The 19,517-nt window shown below is 49.0% G+C and overlaps 1 protein-coding gene across 3 annotated transcripts in view; it reads right to left on the bottom strand.

Annotated features, from left to right (window-relative positions):
• Positions 1 to 565: 565 nt before the first annotated feature.
• Positions 566 to 19,517, bottom strand: part of PTPRA (protein tyrosine phosphatase, receptor type, A) — a 189,809-nt gene continuing 170,857 nt past the window's right edge. For 2 of the 3 annotated variants that reach the window (XM_011974654.1, XM_011974651.1), the window contains 11 exons: positions 19,056 to 19,175; positions 18,252 to 18,418; positions 17,623 to 17,758; positions 15,800 to 15,949; positions 13,643 to 13,736; positions 13,226 to 13,302; positions 12,581 to 12,715; positions 4,122 to 4,247; positions 3,891 to 4,042; positions 2,360 to 2,495; positions 566 to 1,575 (listed from right to left, as the gene is read on the bottom strand). In XM_011974654.1, the coding sequence (XP_011830044.1) occupies positions 1,501 to 1,575; positions 2,360 to 2,495; positions 3,891 to 4,042; positions 4,122 to 4,247; positions 12,581 to 12,715; positions 13,226 to 13,302; positions 13,643 to 13,736; positions 15,800 to 15,949; positions 17,623 to 17,758; positions 18,252 to 18,418; positions 19,056 to 19,175 (1,368 nt within the window). In that variant the 3' untranslated portion in view covers positions 566 to 1,500. The remainder of the gene's footprint in view (positions 1,576 to 2,359; positions 2,496 to 3,890; positions 4,043 to 4,121; positions 4,248 to 12,580; positions 12,716 to 13,225; positions 13,303 to 13,642; positions 13,737 to 15,799; positions 15,950 to 17,622; positions 17,759 to 18,251; positions 18,419 to 19,055; positions 19,176 to 19,517) is intronic. The other variant, XM_011974659.1, reaches the window with a different exon arrangement.

The following is a 19,517-nucleotide window of genomic DNA, read 5'->3' as shown; positions in this document are numbered from 1 at the left end:
AGGCCCTGCCTGACAGCCACAGCCACCAGTTCACTCTCCTGCTCCTGTAGTAAGCTGCTGATGAGGCTGGGAGGCAGTGGACAGACCCATTCTCCCAACGCAACAAAAGATCAAGATCACACTTCCCCAGCACACCCTGTAGTTAGGCATAGCTATGACCAGGTGAAAACCTTGTGAAGCCAATGAGTGGAATATGGGGTGGGGTATGAGTGGAAATGAAAAGTGCAGATTTGGCTTCCTGTCCTTAGAAATGAAGCTGCTGGCTCTCCATGCTCTTTCCTCAGGGTAGAATATGGACATGGCAGTGACCCAGCTTCAACCATGAGGATGAGAACAATATCCTAAGGATACTGGGTCTCTGGACAGGGCAGACTGTTATAGGAGACATAAATGAACATCCAGCTTCTTTAAGAAACAAAAGTTCAACACTTTTGTCTAACATGTCACTCAAAACCAAGTTGGGATCTAAGACTCCCACCATCCTGACTTCTAGATCTGAGAAACATTCACATTCCCAGAAATGAGGACCCGTATGAAAGAAAATGGAAGCAATTCAACACAATACATGTGGATATAAAGACTTATCCTGGACAGGGTGACACAATCCAGACAGCTTTGTAGCAAAGCACCACAGACTGGAGAGGTCAGACTGGCCTCAGCCCAAAGCTGAGTCAGCTCCACTCTCCCCTGTGCCCCCGTCCTTAAGGAGACTCAGTGAGGACCTGGCCACCTTCCATAGGGAGGAAGGCTGGCCAGGACCACTAAACCAAAGATGTGCTGGCAATGAAAGGAGGGTCCTGGAGATCACCTAAGAACTGGAGAGGCTGTGTTTGGTGGATAGGAGGAGTTAGGGGACTGTGGCCTCTCTCCGATTGCTCAGAGAGAACAGCAACAGCAGGGCCATGAACAGCCGAGCCCCAGCCTGTATGGCTGACCCACCCCCAGACAAAGGGAGAGACATTTCCTCAGGGAGTCAAAGCTTTTATTACCTGATAGTCCCTAGTGTGGTGCCAGAGATACCGCTCTGGTCCTATTACTCCCATGATATAGGTGGTGGGGATGGGGGAGGGGACCAGGGACAGAGGGGAGGGATATTTACAGTGCATGATGGTATGGGGACAACCACTTTCCTCTAGAGCTCTGAGTACTTTGTGCTTTTTTTCTTAGTTGGTGCCGAGCTACCTGGAATGGATTTTGTGTTTATCTTCTTTAGGGAAAGATATATTAACCAAAGCACAATCCAGCCCAATTTCCTGGCTGAGGATTTCACGATATCGGTCCAAACATCACACTATTTAATTCCCCAATAAAACATTGGAAAAAGGACTATCAGTGCTAACACATTTACATATAAAATTTCCACCTAATAGGTAATAGAAGCCTATGTACCAATTTCTAAAACAGTTATAAGATATATACACAATTTGGGGTATATTAACAAAACAGAATATTACAAAATATTAAAGGCAATCCTCCTGGTCCACAGACGCTTGTTGCCGCTTACTTGAAGTTGGCATAATCTGAGAATGCATCAATATATTCCTGCACCACCTTGTAGCAGAACTCATACTGTTCCTGGAGAGTGAAAGATAGGGAAAAAGCCAGGGTTACTGAAGAACACACAGTACCTGTAATTCCTAACAGACTCTTTTTTTTTTTTTTTTGAAGATGGAAAATCGAGAGGAACTGAATGTTTTTGAACTTTCACCTGAGCTCTGATCTGCCTGCCACAGTTCTGACAGCATTCCCCTTCTGGGCTGAATGCAGCAGACCTTCTACAAGCAGAGCTGACCAGAGCTGACCCAGGCTCTACAGAGGTCAGACATGCATGTGCTGGGCTGGGAGACAGTGCAACAGAGCATGGCCCACACTTACCATGGCTGCCAGGCTAGCATGCACCCTGGCTCTCAGAACCTTGTCTCCCAAACCTACTAACATTCACTTTTCTTTACTCCTCAAACATTTCTAGCTCCATGGGATTCAGGGAAACCTCTGTGGATGTGTGGCTTGTTAAAAGTCAGACCTCTCAACAGGGAGCCCAAGCCCAAAGGCAGGTACTCCTCCTGGATCTTCCTTACCCACAGAGAAGTGCAGATGAGCCCTGTGGGGCACCCAGACACCCCCTTCTAACCTGGCCCATCCTCTGGCAACAGGGGCTACGTTCCCATTGCTGCCATCCTGCCTCCCAACGTGCTTCCTGTGTATCTGGGGCACCTTGGGAGGGGAAGGGAAGGTCTGTGTTTAGACAGTCTTCTGACTCCTGGGTGGGCCCCTCTGAAGAGCCTCCTCCCTGAGCTGGCCCTGACAGAGAAGGGCTGCAGGTGGTGTGGTGGCAGGGACAGATATGTGGGCAGCATACCAGTGTCTGGACCATGTGTGGCCTCTGTAGCCGTAGGCTCTTGACAGTCTGGAAGACATCCAAAATCCCCTCTGCTTTCACACGCTCCAGGACGGTGCTCAGGGCACAGAAGGTCCCCGTCCTTCCTGCCCCAGCGCTGCAACAGAGCAGACACATTTACCACACCCGACATGGCCCTCTGTGCAAGGGGGTGAGTGACAGTGGTAAGTGGTAGACAAAGAGGTGGGGGCAGGCAGCCGGTGCTCGCCTTTGCCCTGTGGGCCCCCACCCAGCCTGGACCGGTTCTGGGTCGGGAGGCAGTGTACCCTGTGCCCTTCCTGCATGGCCCCATGTATTGTGGAGGGACTCACCTATTGAACTGTGGGGGATGACCTTCACTCATACCCCACCAGCACGGAGCCATTGCTGTCCACCTGCACATGCTGGCCTGAGTTGTCCTGACCTGCCGTTTGCTCAGGTTAGAACTAGCTCTAGTCCTGTCTTTCCCTTTCCCTGACAAACCCCCTCCCTACACTGGTGTGTATTTGCTGATTCCTTTCCATGTCTCTCACTTTCTTCCTAAATCCCAGGAATCCAGACTCTGACCTTGACGCTATCCCCCTATTCAATGTCATCAGCTGATTCACCCACCAGACACTGAGTGCCTACTCTGAGGCAGGGACTGTGGGATTTAGCAATGTCCCTAGACAAGATATGTGTTAAGAGAAGGGAAAAGAGGAGTGGGAGTTCTAGGCAGGGTACTCAGAGAAGGCTTGGACAAAGCCCTGTGGCTGCCTGGGACGGTATCTCAGGCCCATGGCAGGTGTGTGCCCAGGGTGCTGAAGGCCATGCAGTTAATGAAAGAAGAAAGGAGAGTGGTGGGCGTGGGGTCAGAGCCAGCCTGTGGTACACACCATCCTCTGCCGGCCCTGGCCAGGAAGCCCTTAGAACATGTTGGGCCTTGTAAGCTGTTGTTAGGATTCTAAGTAAAGGAGTGCATTTTTTCTAAAATGCAATCTCCAGCAACATGCCCCAAACAAAATTCAACTTTTCCCCTCAAACAAGCCTCTTTACTATCTTTCTTCTGCTGGTCACACCAACCCAGGCTCAAACCTGGGAGACACCCTTGACTCTTCTTCTCTTTCACCCTCTGTTCTTAGTCTTGTTCATTTTTCCTCAATGTACAGACAGGGCAAGCCATACCTACAGTCCACTGTTTTTAAGATAATTGCCCTGTTCTCTTTTCCTGTGCTTCTTAAGGAGGCCAGGCCCTTATCTCACACAGCACAACCGGGGTCTCCACTGCCAGTCTCCCTTGCTGCTCTCCTGCCCACTATCCGAACATTAGTCCTCTAGCACTTATTGCGCCAAGTTCTAGCTCCAAGGTCCTCTCTTAGCATCCAATCCTGTCTTGGCATCAATCTTGACTACCATGTGCTCACCAATATCTTGCTCTTGTGTGGCTTTCTTCAGTCTGACCCATGGTCACCAGCTTCCCCTGTTTGCCCCTCCTTGCTTTCTCTCTCCCTCTGAGGGCAAGGGTGAGCCATACCTGCAGTGCACGGTGATGGGGTGGTTCCCTGACTGCTGCTGCTGCTTCTGCACGGCGGCGATGATGCTGATCATGCCCTTTCCGTCACTGGGGATGCCCACTTCAGGCCAGCCATGGAAGTGGAACTGCCGGATCTGCCGGCTCTTATTCTCCTTTGGAAGAAAGGGGATCAGGCAGGCAGGGGTAACCCTGCTTTTCCTGGGGGCAGAGTCCACCCACCACCCATCTTACCCTGGTGTTGGTGACCAGGAGGTCTCGGACGGTGTAGCTCTCACATTCCTCCTCCTTCTTCAGTTCCACTGTAATATCTCCATAGGACACCAGTCCATCGGATGGCCAGTACTGGGCACACTTCTCCTGGAGGGACAAGTTGGAGAGGTGAGGGGCTCAGAGTACCACATGTATAAAAGCAGCACTGCCCACGAGCAGCCTGACCTCTCTCAGTACAGCCACCTCTTACGCTGACACACTTCGTCCTCAAGGTATTGAAAACTTGTAGGATCATTATATCACATCATTCCAATTAGCTTCCTATCCTCACCAGAGACTCAACAGACACTGACGGGGTCTGTAAAGAACTCTGACTACAGGCTCACAGGGTATCCAATACTTGGTGGCTGGAGGGAGAGAAGGAGTGAAAATCTTTGTTCCAATTCCTTTCTTTTTCTCCCATAGGGTGTCTTCATAGTGAACGCTGCTTACATCCGCCAGATTGCTAATTCAGAAAATCCGAACCAATTCACATTCCCAGACAGCCACGGGCTTCACCACCGCCCAGGCCACAGTATCCTTTCTCCCTTTTACCTTTATCTCTTTGATCTGCAAGGTACCTTCAAGTTGCTAGCACTCGCCTTTCTGTCCTTGCTAGTGAGCAGGAGGTGGTCTACTGTCTGTCTTTGCTTGCACCTGGCTCACTTCCCTCTACAGCTCCTTGTGGGAGTGGCTGCGTCTCTTTTCATTTCTGTATTCCCCACACCTTGCACAATGCCTGGCACATGGTAGGCTCTCAGTATCTGGTAAATGAATTTGTTCAATGTCTGCAGAACAAGCCAAGGCATAAATACATAAATATAACATCACACAGTTATGCTGCCCATTTCTTTAGAGAATTTTGGGGTAAGATCTGAGATTCTTCACTACTGGCAATTGAAAATTCTCAACCATACATATAATGTCATTGAAAGATTTGGAAAAAAATTAAGTAGAAAAAGAAGTTGTGAATAGTCTCACAGTCCAAATAAAATCATGATTATTAAAGTGGTGAATCAAGGACATGCCCTGGACTAGTGCTCTTCTACCCACGCTCTCTAGGAGCCCTGGGGATGCCTCAGGGATCGGTGCTCTGGGCCTCTCTTCAACCAGAACAGCCCAAAAAAAGAAAAAAAAATTCTCATTAAGGCTCACTTCGTCAGGCATTATAATTAGTTTTTATGGCACTGGTGGGTGGAATGGTTTTTGCTACCATAGTGCCTTCTCAACACTGATTTACACAATGTCTCAGCTGGGATGAAGACTTGGCCTTTAAAACCATCAGAACCATGAGGTCCCGATGGGTGTGAGAGTCACAGAGTGTGTGTGCTGGAGGAATTAAGCGTGATCTCTAAGACAGAAATACATATCAAGTCTAGGGACCAGATATCAACACTAAAAGTCTCTAATTTTTTTTTTCTTTTTTGAGAGAGTCTTGCTCTGTTGCCCAGGCTGGAGTGCAGCGGCACGATCTTGGCTTACTGCAACCTCCGCCTCCCAGTTTCAAGTGATTCTCCCACCCCAGATTCCCCAGTAGCTGGGACTACAGGTGTGCGCCACCATGCCTAGCTAATTTTTGTATTTTTAGTAGAGACAGGGTTTCGCCATGTTGGCCAGGCTGGTCTCAAACTCTTGACCTCAGGTGACCCACCTGCCTCAGCCTCCCAAAGTGGGAAGATTACAGGCATGAGCCACCGTATCTGACCAAAAGTCTCTAAATTTTGTATACATGGGTGGATTTTCTCTCAAGATCTCTGGAAGACCAAAGAGGATTTTTTTTTTTTTTTTTGAGACAGAGTTTCACTCTTGTTGCCCAAGCTGGAGTGCAATGGCACAATCTTGGCTCACTGCAACCTCTGCCTCCCAGGTTCAAGCGATTCTCCTGCCTCAGCCTCCCAAGTAGCTGGGATGACAGGCACGCGCCACCATGCCCGCTAATTTTGTATTTTTAGTAGAGATGGGGTTTCTCCATGTTGGTCAGGCTGGTCTTGAACTCCTGACCTCATGTGATCCACCTGCCTTGGCCTCCCAAAATGCTGGGATTACAGGCATGAGCTGCCGCACCTGGCCTCAAAGAGGATTTTTAAGACAAGGAGTGACAATGATTTATATTTTCAGAAGGACCAGCAGCTGCCATATGAAGAACTAAAGGTGGGTTAGAATGGGAGCAGGAGGACCAGTTGCCAGGCCACTGCAGACGAGGCTGCGCATACGAGTCATCCCCAGAGTCCCACGGGCAAGCAGTGAGAGACGAGGGCTTGTTTGAATGACAGCAGTTATGCTGGAGAAAAGTGGGGAGGCTCTGCCTGTATCAGGACTTAGTAGCAGACTGGATGTGAGGGGTGAGGAGAGGGGAGTAAGGAAGGTAACTCTCAGATTTTAGACATGAGCAACTGGGCAGAAGGTGGCTATTTATTTAGAAGGCTAGGAGTGGGGTGGACTAGTGTCAGGGGAAGGAGGAAATCAGGAGCCCACATTGGGAAGGGGGACAGGTGACTGGGCTGGAGACGTAGATTCAGGATCCCTGGCATATGGGTTGTACTTAAAGCCACAGGACTGGCTGAGATCCTGAAGGGCTAGTGTGTCAAAAGAAAACAGAGTGGGCTAGTACCTGAATCTAGTATACTCCAATGTTTTAGAGGAGGAGGTCACAAAGAAATAACAAAGGAACTGCCAGGTGAGTGAGTGGGGTGATGCTGTGGAAGTAAGTGTTCTGAGGAGGAGAAGGGAGGCACTGACTCTATCAAATGCTGCTGTAAGGACAAAAAAAAAAAAAAAATCAGAAAAGAGAAATGACCTGTGGATTTGGCAAGAGGTCAGTCACTGGTGATCTCGACTAAAGCAGTCCCAGGGGGGCCAAACCTGAAAGGAACAGAGTGAAGAAAGAACTTGGGGGGAGAAAGCCAACTCTTTTTTTTTTTTTTTTTGAGATGGAGTCTCACTCTGTCACCAGGCTGGAGTGCAGTGGCGCGATCTTGGCTCACTGCAACCTCCAACTCCCTGGTTAAAGCGATTCTCCTGCCTCAGCCTCCCGAGTAGCTGGGATCACAGGCATGCACCACCACGCCCAGCTAATTTTTGTATTTTTAGTAGAGATGGGGTTTTGGCATGTTGGCCAGCATGGTCTCGATCTTCTGACCTTGTGATCTGCCCACCTTGGCCTCCCAAAGTGCTGGGATTATAGGCTCGAGCCACTGCACCCGGCCGAAAGCCAACTCTTTAAAGGAGTTTTGCTGGGAAGGGGTGCAGAAAAACAGGATAGTAGCTGGAAGGGAAAGTGGGATCAGCAAATTTTTTTGTTTTCAAAAGATAGGAAATGTAACATGTATAGGCTGATGAAAGTAGTGGTTAGAGAGGGGAACTGCTGATGGAGGTGGGAGAGAAGATGGTTATAGCAGCAACATCCCTGAGTAGGCAGGAGAGAATGGGGCCAAAGGCACAGTGGACAGCTGGACTGAGAGATGCAGAAACCCTTTTCCACTGTAACAAGAGAGAAGAGAGTTGGTACAGATTTGAAGAGGCTGGTTGTTTGGGGGTGGGAGGATGACAGTGTTCTTGTCTGATTTCTTGGAGAAGAATGAGGCCAGGTCACAAGCTAAGGTGTGAGTATGATGGGACAGGCAAGAGCAGATGCTGGAGGTTTCAGGAAGAAAAGGAAGAGCAATAGCATTGCTAGGTGGCACCAATTACCCCTATGAGATTTGTGGTCATTAGTTCAATGTGAGAGCATTTGGCACTGTTTTGTGTTTTTGCCCAGTGATGTTTGCTATATCAGATAGAGGCATATATCTGGGTTTTACTAGAGAGCTTGCCATGAAAGTAAGAAAGCATGAGGGATGCTGGGCGCGGTGGCTCACGCCTGTAATCCCAGCACTTTGGGAGGCCGAGGCGGGCAGATCATGAGGTCAGGAGATCGACACGATACTAGCTAACATGGTGAAACCCCGTCTCTACTAAAAATACAAAAAAATTAGCCGGGCACGGTGGCGGGCGCGTGTAGTCCCAGCTACTTGGGCGGCTGAGGCAGGAGAATGGCGTGAACCTGGGAGGCGGAGCTTGCAGTGAGCTGAGATCACGCCACTGCACTCCAGCCTGCGCAACAGAGCGAGACTGTCTCAAAAAAAAAAAAAAAAAAAAAAGCATGAGGGAATAAACAAAGGTAATAATGATAATGACATACCACAAAAACTCCAATCAGAAAACTCAAACGCTCAAAAACAAAACTCAAAACACAAAAACAGAGTAAGAAGGAAGGTGAGGACATGTTTGGGGTGGCTGATGTTGAGAAAGTGGAGGCATTAATGGCTCTAAGGACTTGACGAAGACAAAAATGACTGGAGTAAAAGAGAATACTGAGGTGGGAGGAAGGAGGCAGTAACCAGGGCGGATGCCTTGTTGAGATTCTAAAGGTGGTGCGGATACAGGGCAGATCGTGACTTGACCACAGGATGAGGTGGCTGAGGAAGCTGAGAAATAGAAAGACTAAGGATAGATGGATCATCCACATGGTGACTGATGCCTCCAAAACCAGAGTCAGGAACAGGGGCTCAAAAGGAGCAGTAAGCCTGCTGTTAAAATCATCAGTGGGTAAGGGACAGAAGATAGGGAATGGGTGTTCAAGACCAGTAGAAGAAAAGCTGGGGACTGGAGTTACATCTCAGATTTGTGTATTCAGGTTATGGCCTCTAGATAACAGCATCTTAAAGAAGTGAAACAGAAGCTTTTCTGTCTTTTCTCCCACTTTGTCTTTCCACCAGACAGCATGAAGTCTCTTATGCGATCTAAGGCTGACACTGGTGATGGGGACACACAGCTTTGTGGAGACTAATGCTATCATGTTTCACTATGCTTTAGAGAAGCAGGATGAGGCCTAGGGTTGGGCTAACCTAGCATGGGAGTTCCTGGCACTGCTCTGACTGCCCAGGCGGATGGTCCAAGCTGCAGCTGCTGAGGGAACCCAAGGCTTACCAGGCATCCTGGTGAACCCTTTTACTTAAAACGGAGCAGAAGGCGGCCAGGGGCAATGGCTCATGCCTGTAATCCTAGCACTCTGGGAGGCTACGGCAGGCGGATCACTTGGGGTCAGGAGTTTGAGACCAGCATGGCCAACATGATGAAACCCTGTCTCTACTAAAAATATGAAAATCAGCTGGGCATGGTAGTGCATGCCTGTAATCCCAGCTACTCAGGAGGCTGAGGTGGGAGAATTGCTTGAATCCTGGAGGCGGAGGTTGCAGTGAGCTGAGACCGTGCCACTGTACTCCAGTCTGGCGAACAGAGTGAGATTCCATCTCAAAAAAAAGAAAAAAAAAAGCAGAAGGAGATAATTTAAAATTCTTAATTCCTTTGGGATTTTAATTTATATAGGTATAGAATTTATATTTTGGGATCGGATTTTTTTTCTCTGGGAACTTAATATTGTAAGTGACGATGGTAGTGTCACTGTATAAATGTAGGCACCTTTCATTGCATCATTTAGGCCTATTGCGTTAATGATCTCTGGAACCTACACTTGACAACATGAATGGAACAGAAAGTGAACTTGGGGTCCAGTGAGGCCTTGTAAAGAACATCACTAATATCCTGTTCTGATCCACTCAGAAGCTTCTGAGGGCAAGCACTACTGTCTGCTTCACTGGCCCTAGGAAGATAGAGCATAAGGTACAGTGGAAGGTGAAGGGAGAGGCCTCACTCAGCGGGTAGGAGAATTTGTGTGTGCATGACTCTTCTCCCCACTGCCATACACATGAAATGCTTCCTGGTCCCCTACCCTTTACTCTTACTAGGTCCTTTTCAAGGATGGAAGAGCCTGCATCTGACGGGACAGAGGTGGAAATGTTCACTGGGCCACATTTTATCACAGGGCAGTGGGCTGAGATGGTCCTTGTGTTCGCGGTTCCAGCTGTTTGGCCTGCTCTTTGGTCCTGCCCATCACATATCTGGAGGGCAGGGGTGCAGGAGGAACCACATGTAGGGCCCCAGTCTGATCTGCAGGTTCCAACACGGTTGATCAGAGAGGGCTGGGAATAGGCACCTAGCTCCTGAGAACACGATGGCTCATTTCCTAAATGGCCTTTGTTACTCAGGTATGTGCTTCCTTGAGTGCAAAGCCAAGCACCTTAACCAAACCTCCCACCTTGTCAGTATTGTTATTAAAACGATGATGAAGACGCTGGGCGCGGTGGCTCACGCCTGTAGTACCAGCACTTTGGGAGGCTGAGTCAGGCAGATCACCTGAGGTCAGGAGTTTGAGACCAGCCTGGCCAACATGGTGAAACCCCATGCCTACAAAAATACAAAAATTAGCTGGGCATGAATGGTGGGTATCTTTGATCCCAGTTACTAGGGAGGCTGTGGCAGGAGAATTGCTAGAACCTGGGAGGCAGAGGCTGTAATGAGCCCATATTGTGCCATTGTACTCCAGCCCGGGTGACACAGTGAGACTCTGTCTCAAAAAAAAAATGATGGAGACCTACAAAGTATGTCTGTTGATTAGGTACATCATACAAGTCTAAGAAGAATAGCTAATGAGTTAAATGGCTGATTACAATTCAAAAAAATGCCGGGCACTATGGCTCAAACCTGTAATCCTAGCACTTAGGGTTAATAGGTGGGTGGATCAATTGAGTCCAGGAGTTCAAGACCAGCCTGGGCAACATGGTGAAACCCCGTCTCTACAAAAAAATACAAAAACTAGCTGGGCGTGGTGGCACGTGCCTTTAGTCCTAGCTACTTGGTGGGCTACGTGGGAGGATCACTTGAACCTGGGAGGTTGAGGCTGCAGTGAGTCGAGATCGTGCCACTGCACTCCAGCCTGGGTGACAAAATGAGACCTTGTCTCAAAAACAAACAAACAAACAAAACAACCTGATGTAATGAAACATCAGGGTGAGCAAATATTGTAAAGCCTTGTACCAAAGTTAACATAAGTACAGATGGGGAACAAGTAGTGACTTGGGACAACTAATGTAAAACATACTTTGTATTTTAAATGTTGGACTATAAATTCAATGAGTCATGAGTGGGTGCCATCTTTAATTCCTCCTCACTTCACCCTCTCTGGGATAGCACCCTCTCACCACCTGAGTCCAGGCCACCAGCATTACTGCCACAGCTTCCGCATTTCTAAAGCGTCCTCCTCACTGCTGCCAGAGGGAGTTTTTAAAAAACACAAACTGGGCCGGGCGCGGTGGCTCAAGCCTGTAATTCCGGCACTTTGGGAGGCCGAGACGGGCGGATCACGAGGTCAGGAGATCGAGACCATCCTGGCTAACACGGTGAAACCCCGTCTCTACTAAAAATACAAAAAAAAAAATAGCTGGGCGACGTGGCCGGCGCCTGTAGTCCCAGCTACTTGGGAGGCTGAGGCAGGAGAATGGCGTAAACCCAGGAGGCGGAGCTTGCAGTGAGCTGAGATCCGGCCACTGCACTCCAGCCTGGGCGGCAGAGCGAGACTCCGTCTCAAAAAAACAAAACAAAACACAAACTGGATGTTGTCAAGGGCTCTTCAACTCCTTTGTGAAGATCAAACTCTTCACTGTGGCTTAAAGGAATTTTCTCACCAGGCCTTGCTAGCTTCTCTCCAGGCCCATTCTCTGGATTCTGATCCCTGCTAAGTGACACTCCAGACATAATGAATCACTCATTTGCTGCAATGTGCAACCTCAATAGAAATAATTTTTAAAAGAATAAGCATTGTCAAAACACAGACTGGGTTCCCCTGTAATGTGGGGGGTGAGGGAGATATCCCTGAGATTGAATGTGCTTAGTAGAGGCTGTATGATTCTGACTCAGGAACAATATTAGGAGGTTTCCTATACTGAGAGGAAATTGACCTAGGGGACTGCTAGGGTCCCTTTTTAGTATGAGTTTCCATACAACTCTGCTTTTTAATTGACTTGGAGGGCTTTTTTCTTTAAAAGATTTCCTTCTTATTGAATATTAGACTGTAAGTTTCTTGTTTGTGCAATTTCTTAAATTCTACTGCTTTATTTTATGTAGTCAGCAATGAGGCAATCCCTTCTTAGGGACACTCATACTGGGTCTACCTCAGAATCTTCATCTAGCTGCCCTGCCTGGGGCACTGGGAAGGAGAGGGTGCCCTGCCTGGGGCACTGTGCAAAGGCTAGGCTAGGGGGACTGTATTCAGGAGAAAGTGAAAGGGTGTGAGCTGTCTGGGAATAACATAGAGGCTCAGATCACACTGCTTTTCTAGTCTTGGGAGAAGCTAACGACTGCTTAGACACCAACTGGCTGGGCAAGCCTGGAAATGCGTATGTATTTATATACCTTTTAAGTATGTACTTATACTATGCAAATGTACTCTTTGGACTGTATAAGTCAAAGACAAGGTCCAAACACCTTCTTGCCTTCCCAACCTCCCTATTTACACACACACCTTTTCATGCTGTCTCTCAACGCCCAGGACCTTTTAAGCTCACCTGGCCTCTCTCCTCCAGTTCTGTTAGCATCACGATAGAGCAGGATTTCCACTCCCAGATCATTCGCCAGAAGTCCTCAATTGTGTGGAGAAGAGGGCCCTGGCTGGCGATATAGGAGTCCTTCTGCCGGTAGCCCTGCACGGGCCAGGTTAATTGCAAGGGTGAGATGGTTTAATCAGAGAGGGACTAGTGGAGAAGACAGGCCACTAGGAAGGGATGGGGACTGCTTGGAGGCAAACTCAGCCCATACAGAGCTCCCCTGTGGCCAAGGACTAAACCCTATCTGACAAGCTGGTTGCTTTCTATAAGAGACAGGGAAGTGGAAACAGGGATTAGAGCTAGGATGAAGAGGACAGGAATGGGAAAGATCAGAGGGCAGCCAGGTTCCTCTTGGCTGTGGTCTGCACTGTGAACTTTTTCTTCCAGGTATTATACTGCTGCATGCCATCTGTTTTTCCCCACCTTCTGCTCTACGGAGCTGGACAAACCTAATGTACAGGGTGAGTGGGTGGGTGGGTATCAATTCACTATTTGTTGACTGATTCAAACATGATCCTCCCCAGCAGGTATGGGAGGGAGGCACTGCAAGTCCTGGCTGGATCTCCATGGGGTGTTGGGGGCTTAGGGGTCACACCCACCACTTACATCAATAAAGGATGCATTCACATAGTCTGTATTCTCTTCGCCCCGCTTAACTGGAATGATCACTCTGTTGAATTCATCTGTAAGAAGGACAGCAGCTCTAGCCAATATCATTTGTCTTCTCCCTCTCCTTGCATTGCTCCCACCTCAGGCCCTGGGCAGACAGAATCCCAGCTGGGCAACGACATGTCTGTTCCTAGCTCATTAGGGAGAAAGCCTTTGGCTTTTACGTTCTTTTATTTCCAGAAGCCACTAAGGTGCAACAAGAGGCAACGCCATGTTGTTAACTGGATGCAACAAGAGGCAACGCCATGGTTTTTGTCTACAAGCCAATCATTAACTAGTACCTGAGAAGTGGAAGGGGTGGAGGGAATTGAGGGATGGGGCAATAAGGCTCTGGAGTGGAGGGAGGGCTCTTACATGGAATGATCTGTAAAACACGGTTCTTCTTCATGTTGGCTGGAAGGTTTCCAGTCCGCATCTTGTCATTCTGGATTTTGATTGATGTTAACTTCTGAATTGGGAAGGGGAGGGGAAACATTACTAATCCCAGTAACTGAACTTGACAAGATTATACCTGTTACTCGGCCTGCACCTTCAGGCCACTCTGGCTCCATACTGCTCTTCTCACCAGGGCCCTGACCTCTGTTCCCATGTGTTCTTGTCAGAACCCTGAAGCCAAGAGCCTGTTTGGGAAATGCTACCTTCCAGGCTCCTGTGGACTCTCTTGAGAGTCTCCTGGCCTGGAATTTTGTGATCCTGGAGCAAGGGATCCCAGCATTGTAGGAGGGAGTGTGTCCACTCTGCAGTTCCACCCCCAGAGGCTGCCTTAGGCTCTTCAAACTTATTCAGAATCGCATCCTCCCTTCCCCTGATTCTGAGGCTCCTTCTTGACATTTGCTATTCAAAGTGTAGCCCATACACCAGCAGCGTTGGCTCCATCTTATTAGAAATGCAGAATCTCAAGCCGGGCATGGTGGCTCATGCCTGTAATCCCAGCACTTTGGGAGGCCAAGGTGGGCGATCAACTGAGGTTAGGAGTTTGAGACCCACATAACCAACATGGTGAAACCCTGTCTCTACTAAAAATTAGCCAGGGGTAGTGGCACGTGCCTGTAGACCCAGCTACTCATGAGACTGAGACAGAAGAATCCCTTGAACCCGGAGGCAGAGGTTGCAGTGAGCTGAGATCGCGCTATTGCACACCCCAGCCCCAGCCCGGGTGACAAGAGTGAAACTCCATCTCAAAAAAAAAAGAAAGAGAAAGAAATGCAGAATCTCAAGCTCTAACTCATACCTGCTGAATCAGAACCTACATCTTTTTTTTTTTTTTTTTTGAGACAGAGTCTTGCTCTGTCACCCAGGCTGGAATGCAGTGCCACAATCAGCTTACTGCAATCTCTGCCTCCTGAGTTCAAGTGATTCTCCTGCCCCAGCCTTCCAAGTAGCTGGGATTACAGGCATGTGCCACCATGCCCAGCTAATTTTTGTACTTTTAGAAGTGATGGGGTTTCACCATGTTAGCCAGGCTGGTCTTGAACTCCTGACTTCAGGTGATCTGCCTGACTTGGCCTCCCAAAGTGCTGGGATTACAGGCATGAGCCACCACGCCTGGCAAAAGAACCCACATCTTGACAGGATCCCAAGGAAATCTGTGCATGTGCTATTATTTGACAAGAACTTCTCTAAGGAAAGTGGTCCTCCCTACCCCAACCCAGAATCTCCTGCTTCTGAGAGAGCACTTTTTTTTTTGAGATGGAGTCTAGCTCTGTTGCCTAGGCTGGAGTGCAGTGGCACAATTTTGGCTCACTGCAACCTCTGCCTTCCAGGTTCAAGAGATTATCTCGCCTTAGCCTCCCCAGTAGCTGGGACTATAGGCATGTGCCATCATGCCCAGCTACTTTTTGTATTTTTAGTAGAGATGGGGTTTCACCATATTGGCCACGGTGGTCTTGAACTCCTGACCTCGTGATCCATCTGTCTCAGCCTCCCAAAGTGCTGGGATTTCAGGGGTGAGCCACTGTGCCCGGGCTGGGAGAGCACTTTTACTGATGACAGTGTGAGACATATGCCTTAGGTGTGTTGGGAACCATTGTCTAGTGGCATATAGGAGTTATCAGTGATCTAAGGTCCAGAGGCCAACTGTGGTCTGCTGCCTGCAAATAAAGTTTTACAAAACAGCTACACTCATTATGTTTACCTATTGGTTATGGTTGCCTTTGTGTTACAAAGACAGCACTAAGTAGCTGGACAGAAACCATGTGGCCTGCAAAGCCAAAACATTTATTATCTGGCTCTTACAGAAAAAACTGCTCTTGCTGTATATCATAATCACCTCGGAGGGTTGGGGGCCTTAAAATACTGTTGCCTGCTTCTCCCTACTCAAACACAAATGAAGTGATTCCAACGTGCAGGATGAGCTGAGAATTACTAGAGTATGAGGAAAGGACCACCTCCTTAACCACTGGCATGCCTCACAAGGGGATTCACTGTTGGCAAATGCACAGTCAGGCATCCCATGTTCCACAGATTACAAGGATCTTTCAATCTGAAGGAGGTTATCCAGCTCCAATTCACCTTAAACTCCTCCTCTAATCCATTGTTGCTGGTTCCTGGAATTTTGTTGTAAATTTTCTGCAGGTGGGTTTCTAGAGAGGTCACTTCCAGTTCTGTATCTCCATAGAGATAATGCTCCAGAAGGGCTTGGTATATGAAGACATACTGCATCTGAAACACGAATGACACACAAGTTCTTGCTTACATACAACATAGTTCTCATGCCAGATCACCCGCTCCCACCCCCACTTCACTCCAGTCCATTTCTCCTTTGATCCTAGCAGGAATAAAAGGACTTCCTCTTATTATCCCAATTTAGTGAAGTGGGACTTGAAATGCAGGAGTCCCTGTGGGGCTGCTTAACTTGGGAAGAAGGGTCCAGGTCTACCTTGGGGGTGGTGGACGCCTGGAGAGAAGGACAAACTCAATTCCTCCTCATTCTGAGAGTGCAGATTTAATAGTCTGAAGGGGCTGTCAGAAACTGGAGACACCCAAAGTCTCCGACAGTCTGGTCCCTGCCTCCCTCCTGGTGCTAGGCTCCAACTGCAGAGCCAGTCTCACTGCTACTTCCAGATATGGCTGAGCTTCATCATGTCTCTGGGCACTGGTTCTTTCAGCTGCCTGTTCCCTAATCCTTGAAGTCCAATAACCTGTCATCTGCCTTCCTGACTCTCCCAGGCATGAAACCACAACCTCCTCTGTGCTCAGTTTCTTTGAATACATAATTTATAAGAGCCCTTCATCACTTCAAGCGGGCCAGCCCCTCCACACCTGTGGGTGTTTCTTGTCAGGGGGGACAAGAGATTAAGAAAAGTAATAAGACACAGAGACAAAGTGTAGAGAAAGAACAGTGGGCCAGGGGACCGGCGCTCAGCATATGGAGGACCCGCGCTGGGACTGGTCTCTGAGTTCCCTCAGTATTTACTGATCACTACCTCTACCATCTTGGTGAAGGGGATGTGGCAGGACTATAGGGTAATGGTGGGCAGAGGGTGAGCAGAAAAACATGAGCAAAGGACTCTGTGTCATAAGTAAGTTTAAGGAAAGGTGTTGTGCCTCAATGTGCACGTAGGTCAGATTTATGTCTGACTTTACACAAACATCTCAGTGCAGTAAAGAGCAGTATTGCCGCCAGCATGTCTCACCTCCAGCCATAAGGCGGTTTTCTCCTATCCCAGTAAATAGAACGTATGATCGGGTTTTACACCAGACATTCCATTCCCAGGGAGGAGCAGGAGACAGATGCCTTCCTCTTATCTCAACTGCAAAGAAGCCTTCCTCTTTCACTAACCCTCCTCAGCACAGACCCTTTACGGGTGTCGGGCTGGGGGACGTTCAGGTCTTTCCCTTCCCATGGGGCCATATCTCAGGCTGTCTCAGCGGGGAGGAACCTTGGACAATACCCAGGCTTTCTTGGGCAGAGGTCCCTGCGGCCTTCCACAGTGCATTGTGTCCGTGGGTACTCGAGACTGGAGAATGGCGATGACTTTTACCAAGCATACTGCCTGCAAACACATTTTTAACAAAGCACATCCTGCACCGCCCTAAATCCATTAAACTTTGAGTCCATATAGCATGTGCTTCTGTGAGCACAGGGTTGGGGCTAGGGTTACAGATTAACAGCATCTCAAGGCAGAAGAATTTTTCTTAGTACGGAATAAAATGGAGTGTCTTATGTCTTCCTTTTTCTACATAGACACAGTAACAGTCTGCTCTTTCTTTCTCCCACAATCACACTGTATTATAATCATTTATAATAACCTGTGAGTCTGAGTGAATCCTCAATGCGAGCAGATGTTTTAGTCCTGGAACCCACCCCCCTACCTGACCCACAGATCACTCACATCCGTTTGCACCATCTGGCAGCGCTGTGCCCGGATCCGGCTCACAAAGCCATACACGTCCACCTTCCGTTCTGTATGCATCATGTCCAGCATGGCATCAATGACGACAAAGGTACCTGTACGCCCTACACCTGCACTGTAGCCAGAAAGCAGGGGGTTATAGGGATGGTTGGCCTGCCTTGTGGGAGCAGACAGGGAGGGGCAACACAGGCGGGGGCTCTTCCTTCAGGGTCTAAATCCTAATTCTGAATGGGGTGGAGCTGGGACTCTCCAGAAGCCAACAACTCCAGTATGTCCTGAATCCTGACCTCCAGCTATTAGGACGAAGCATTCTGATACTTAGAAGGGTCCGAAGGCTGCAAATATACATGGCCAGCACTTGACCTAGCCTTTTGGCTTCATAGCAGGGTCTCCCAGCTCCTAATCTTGGAGGACTGCCCTACTCTCCTGCCTCAAGTCATATTCTCCACCCTGCACTAGAACTTGGAGTCTCTGGCTGTTGCGCTGGTGCCCCAGTAGTTCATCTACTCCGTGTCAGCCTCCTTAGCCAGGGCCCTTGTGCTATTCCCCTGCTCTGGCCATGGGGGCAACATGTAGGGGTGGGGGGACAAGGGTCAGGCCACACTGACCTGCAGTGGACCACGATGGCCCCTGCATACTGAGGGTTACAGGCCTTCACCTTCTTGAGGAACTTGAGCATGCCGATCGGGGTAAAAGGCACCCCAAAGTCTGGCCAGCTGGTAAAGTGGAACTGAGTGATGAGGCGCTGTGGCTTTCTGTTGGTCATGTCGCCCACCTGTGAAGTGAGGAGATCCTGTGTGTTGGCCCTGATACCCAAGGGTGGGCAGTACCAGGGGACGGAAGGTGACAGCTGTGGTTGTCAGTGACAATGGAAAAGTGAGTGTACCCAGGGGAGTTAGTTAACCACGGACACAAGATCCCACAACTAGTCAGTGGCAGGGTCAGAACTAAAATGCAGTGCTCCCAGCTAAGCCCTCTTTTCGTAGTACCACACTGCCCCTTGGCTGAAGGTGACCTTTGCTCAGGTCTCCAGGGTTGCCTGGAGGGCTGGGGCAGGCTCATCACATCCTTGACATTAGGAGTCTTTGGAGTAGGAAAGGAGGAGAAAGGTGAGTCAAGCACCTAGGAGACTGCACTGCCTCCTCTTACTCCCTTTGCACAGTGCTTGGTCATATTTAAATGATCAGACTTCATCTCAACAGGTAATTTTTCATCAGTCATGAAAATACTGCTCCTTTAGCTTTGACAGAGAAGTTCCCTTGAGCCCAGATCTCTGGTTTCAGAATTCACATACTGCATACTCAGCAACTCCTGACCACCCTGAGTAAGGGGGGATGACCCAGCCTGTTCCCTCTCTCTTAGTGGTCAGCAGGTCCAACATAAGAACTGAGAAAGGACAGAGGAGACAGTACCTGCTGGATGCAGAACTTCCGTACTGTGTAGTCTACCAGGACAGTCACATCCTCTACAGACACCCGAATATTCCCATAGGTCCAGCAGCCTTGGTCTGGCCAGTACTGGGCGCACTTGCACTGGGAAGAAAAAGACATGCATTTCCTGACCTTAGAACTCCTGCCCATGGCAGATGTAAAGGGCCCGGAAGGAAGAGCCCACAAAGCCCAGATTAAAGTCCCCCAGAGGGCCCTTTGACCTCTTCTCTACCTCAGTCAGCTGCACATTTACTTATTCAAATATGCCCTTTTCGGCCGGGCGCGGTGGCTCCAGCCTGTAATCCCAGCACTTTGGGAGGCCGAGACGGGCGGATCACGAGGTCAGCAGATCGAGACCATCCTGGCTAACCCGGTGAAACCCCGTCTCTACTAAAAAATACAAAAAACTAGCCGGGTGAGGTGGCGGGCGCCTGTAGTCCCAGC

This window comes from Mandrillus leucophaeus, unplaced genomic scaffold (genome assembly GCF_000951045.1).
Source record: "Mandrillus leucophaeus isolate KB7577 unplaced genomic scaffold, Mleu.le_1.0 Scaffold101, whole genome shotgun sequence".
Taxonomy (NCBI): Eukaryota; Metazoa; Chordata; class Mammalia; order Primates; family Cercopithecidae; genus Mandrillus; species Mandrillus leucophaeus.
The sequence above is the reverse complement of the archived record's forward strand: the minus strand, read 5'-3'. Positions and strand labels throughout refer to the sequence as shown.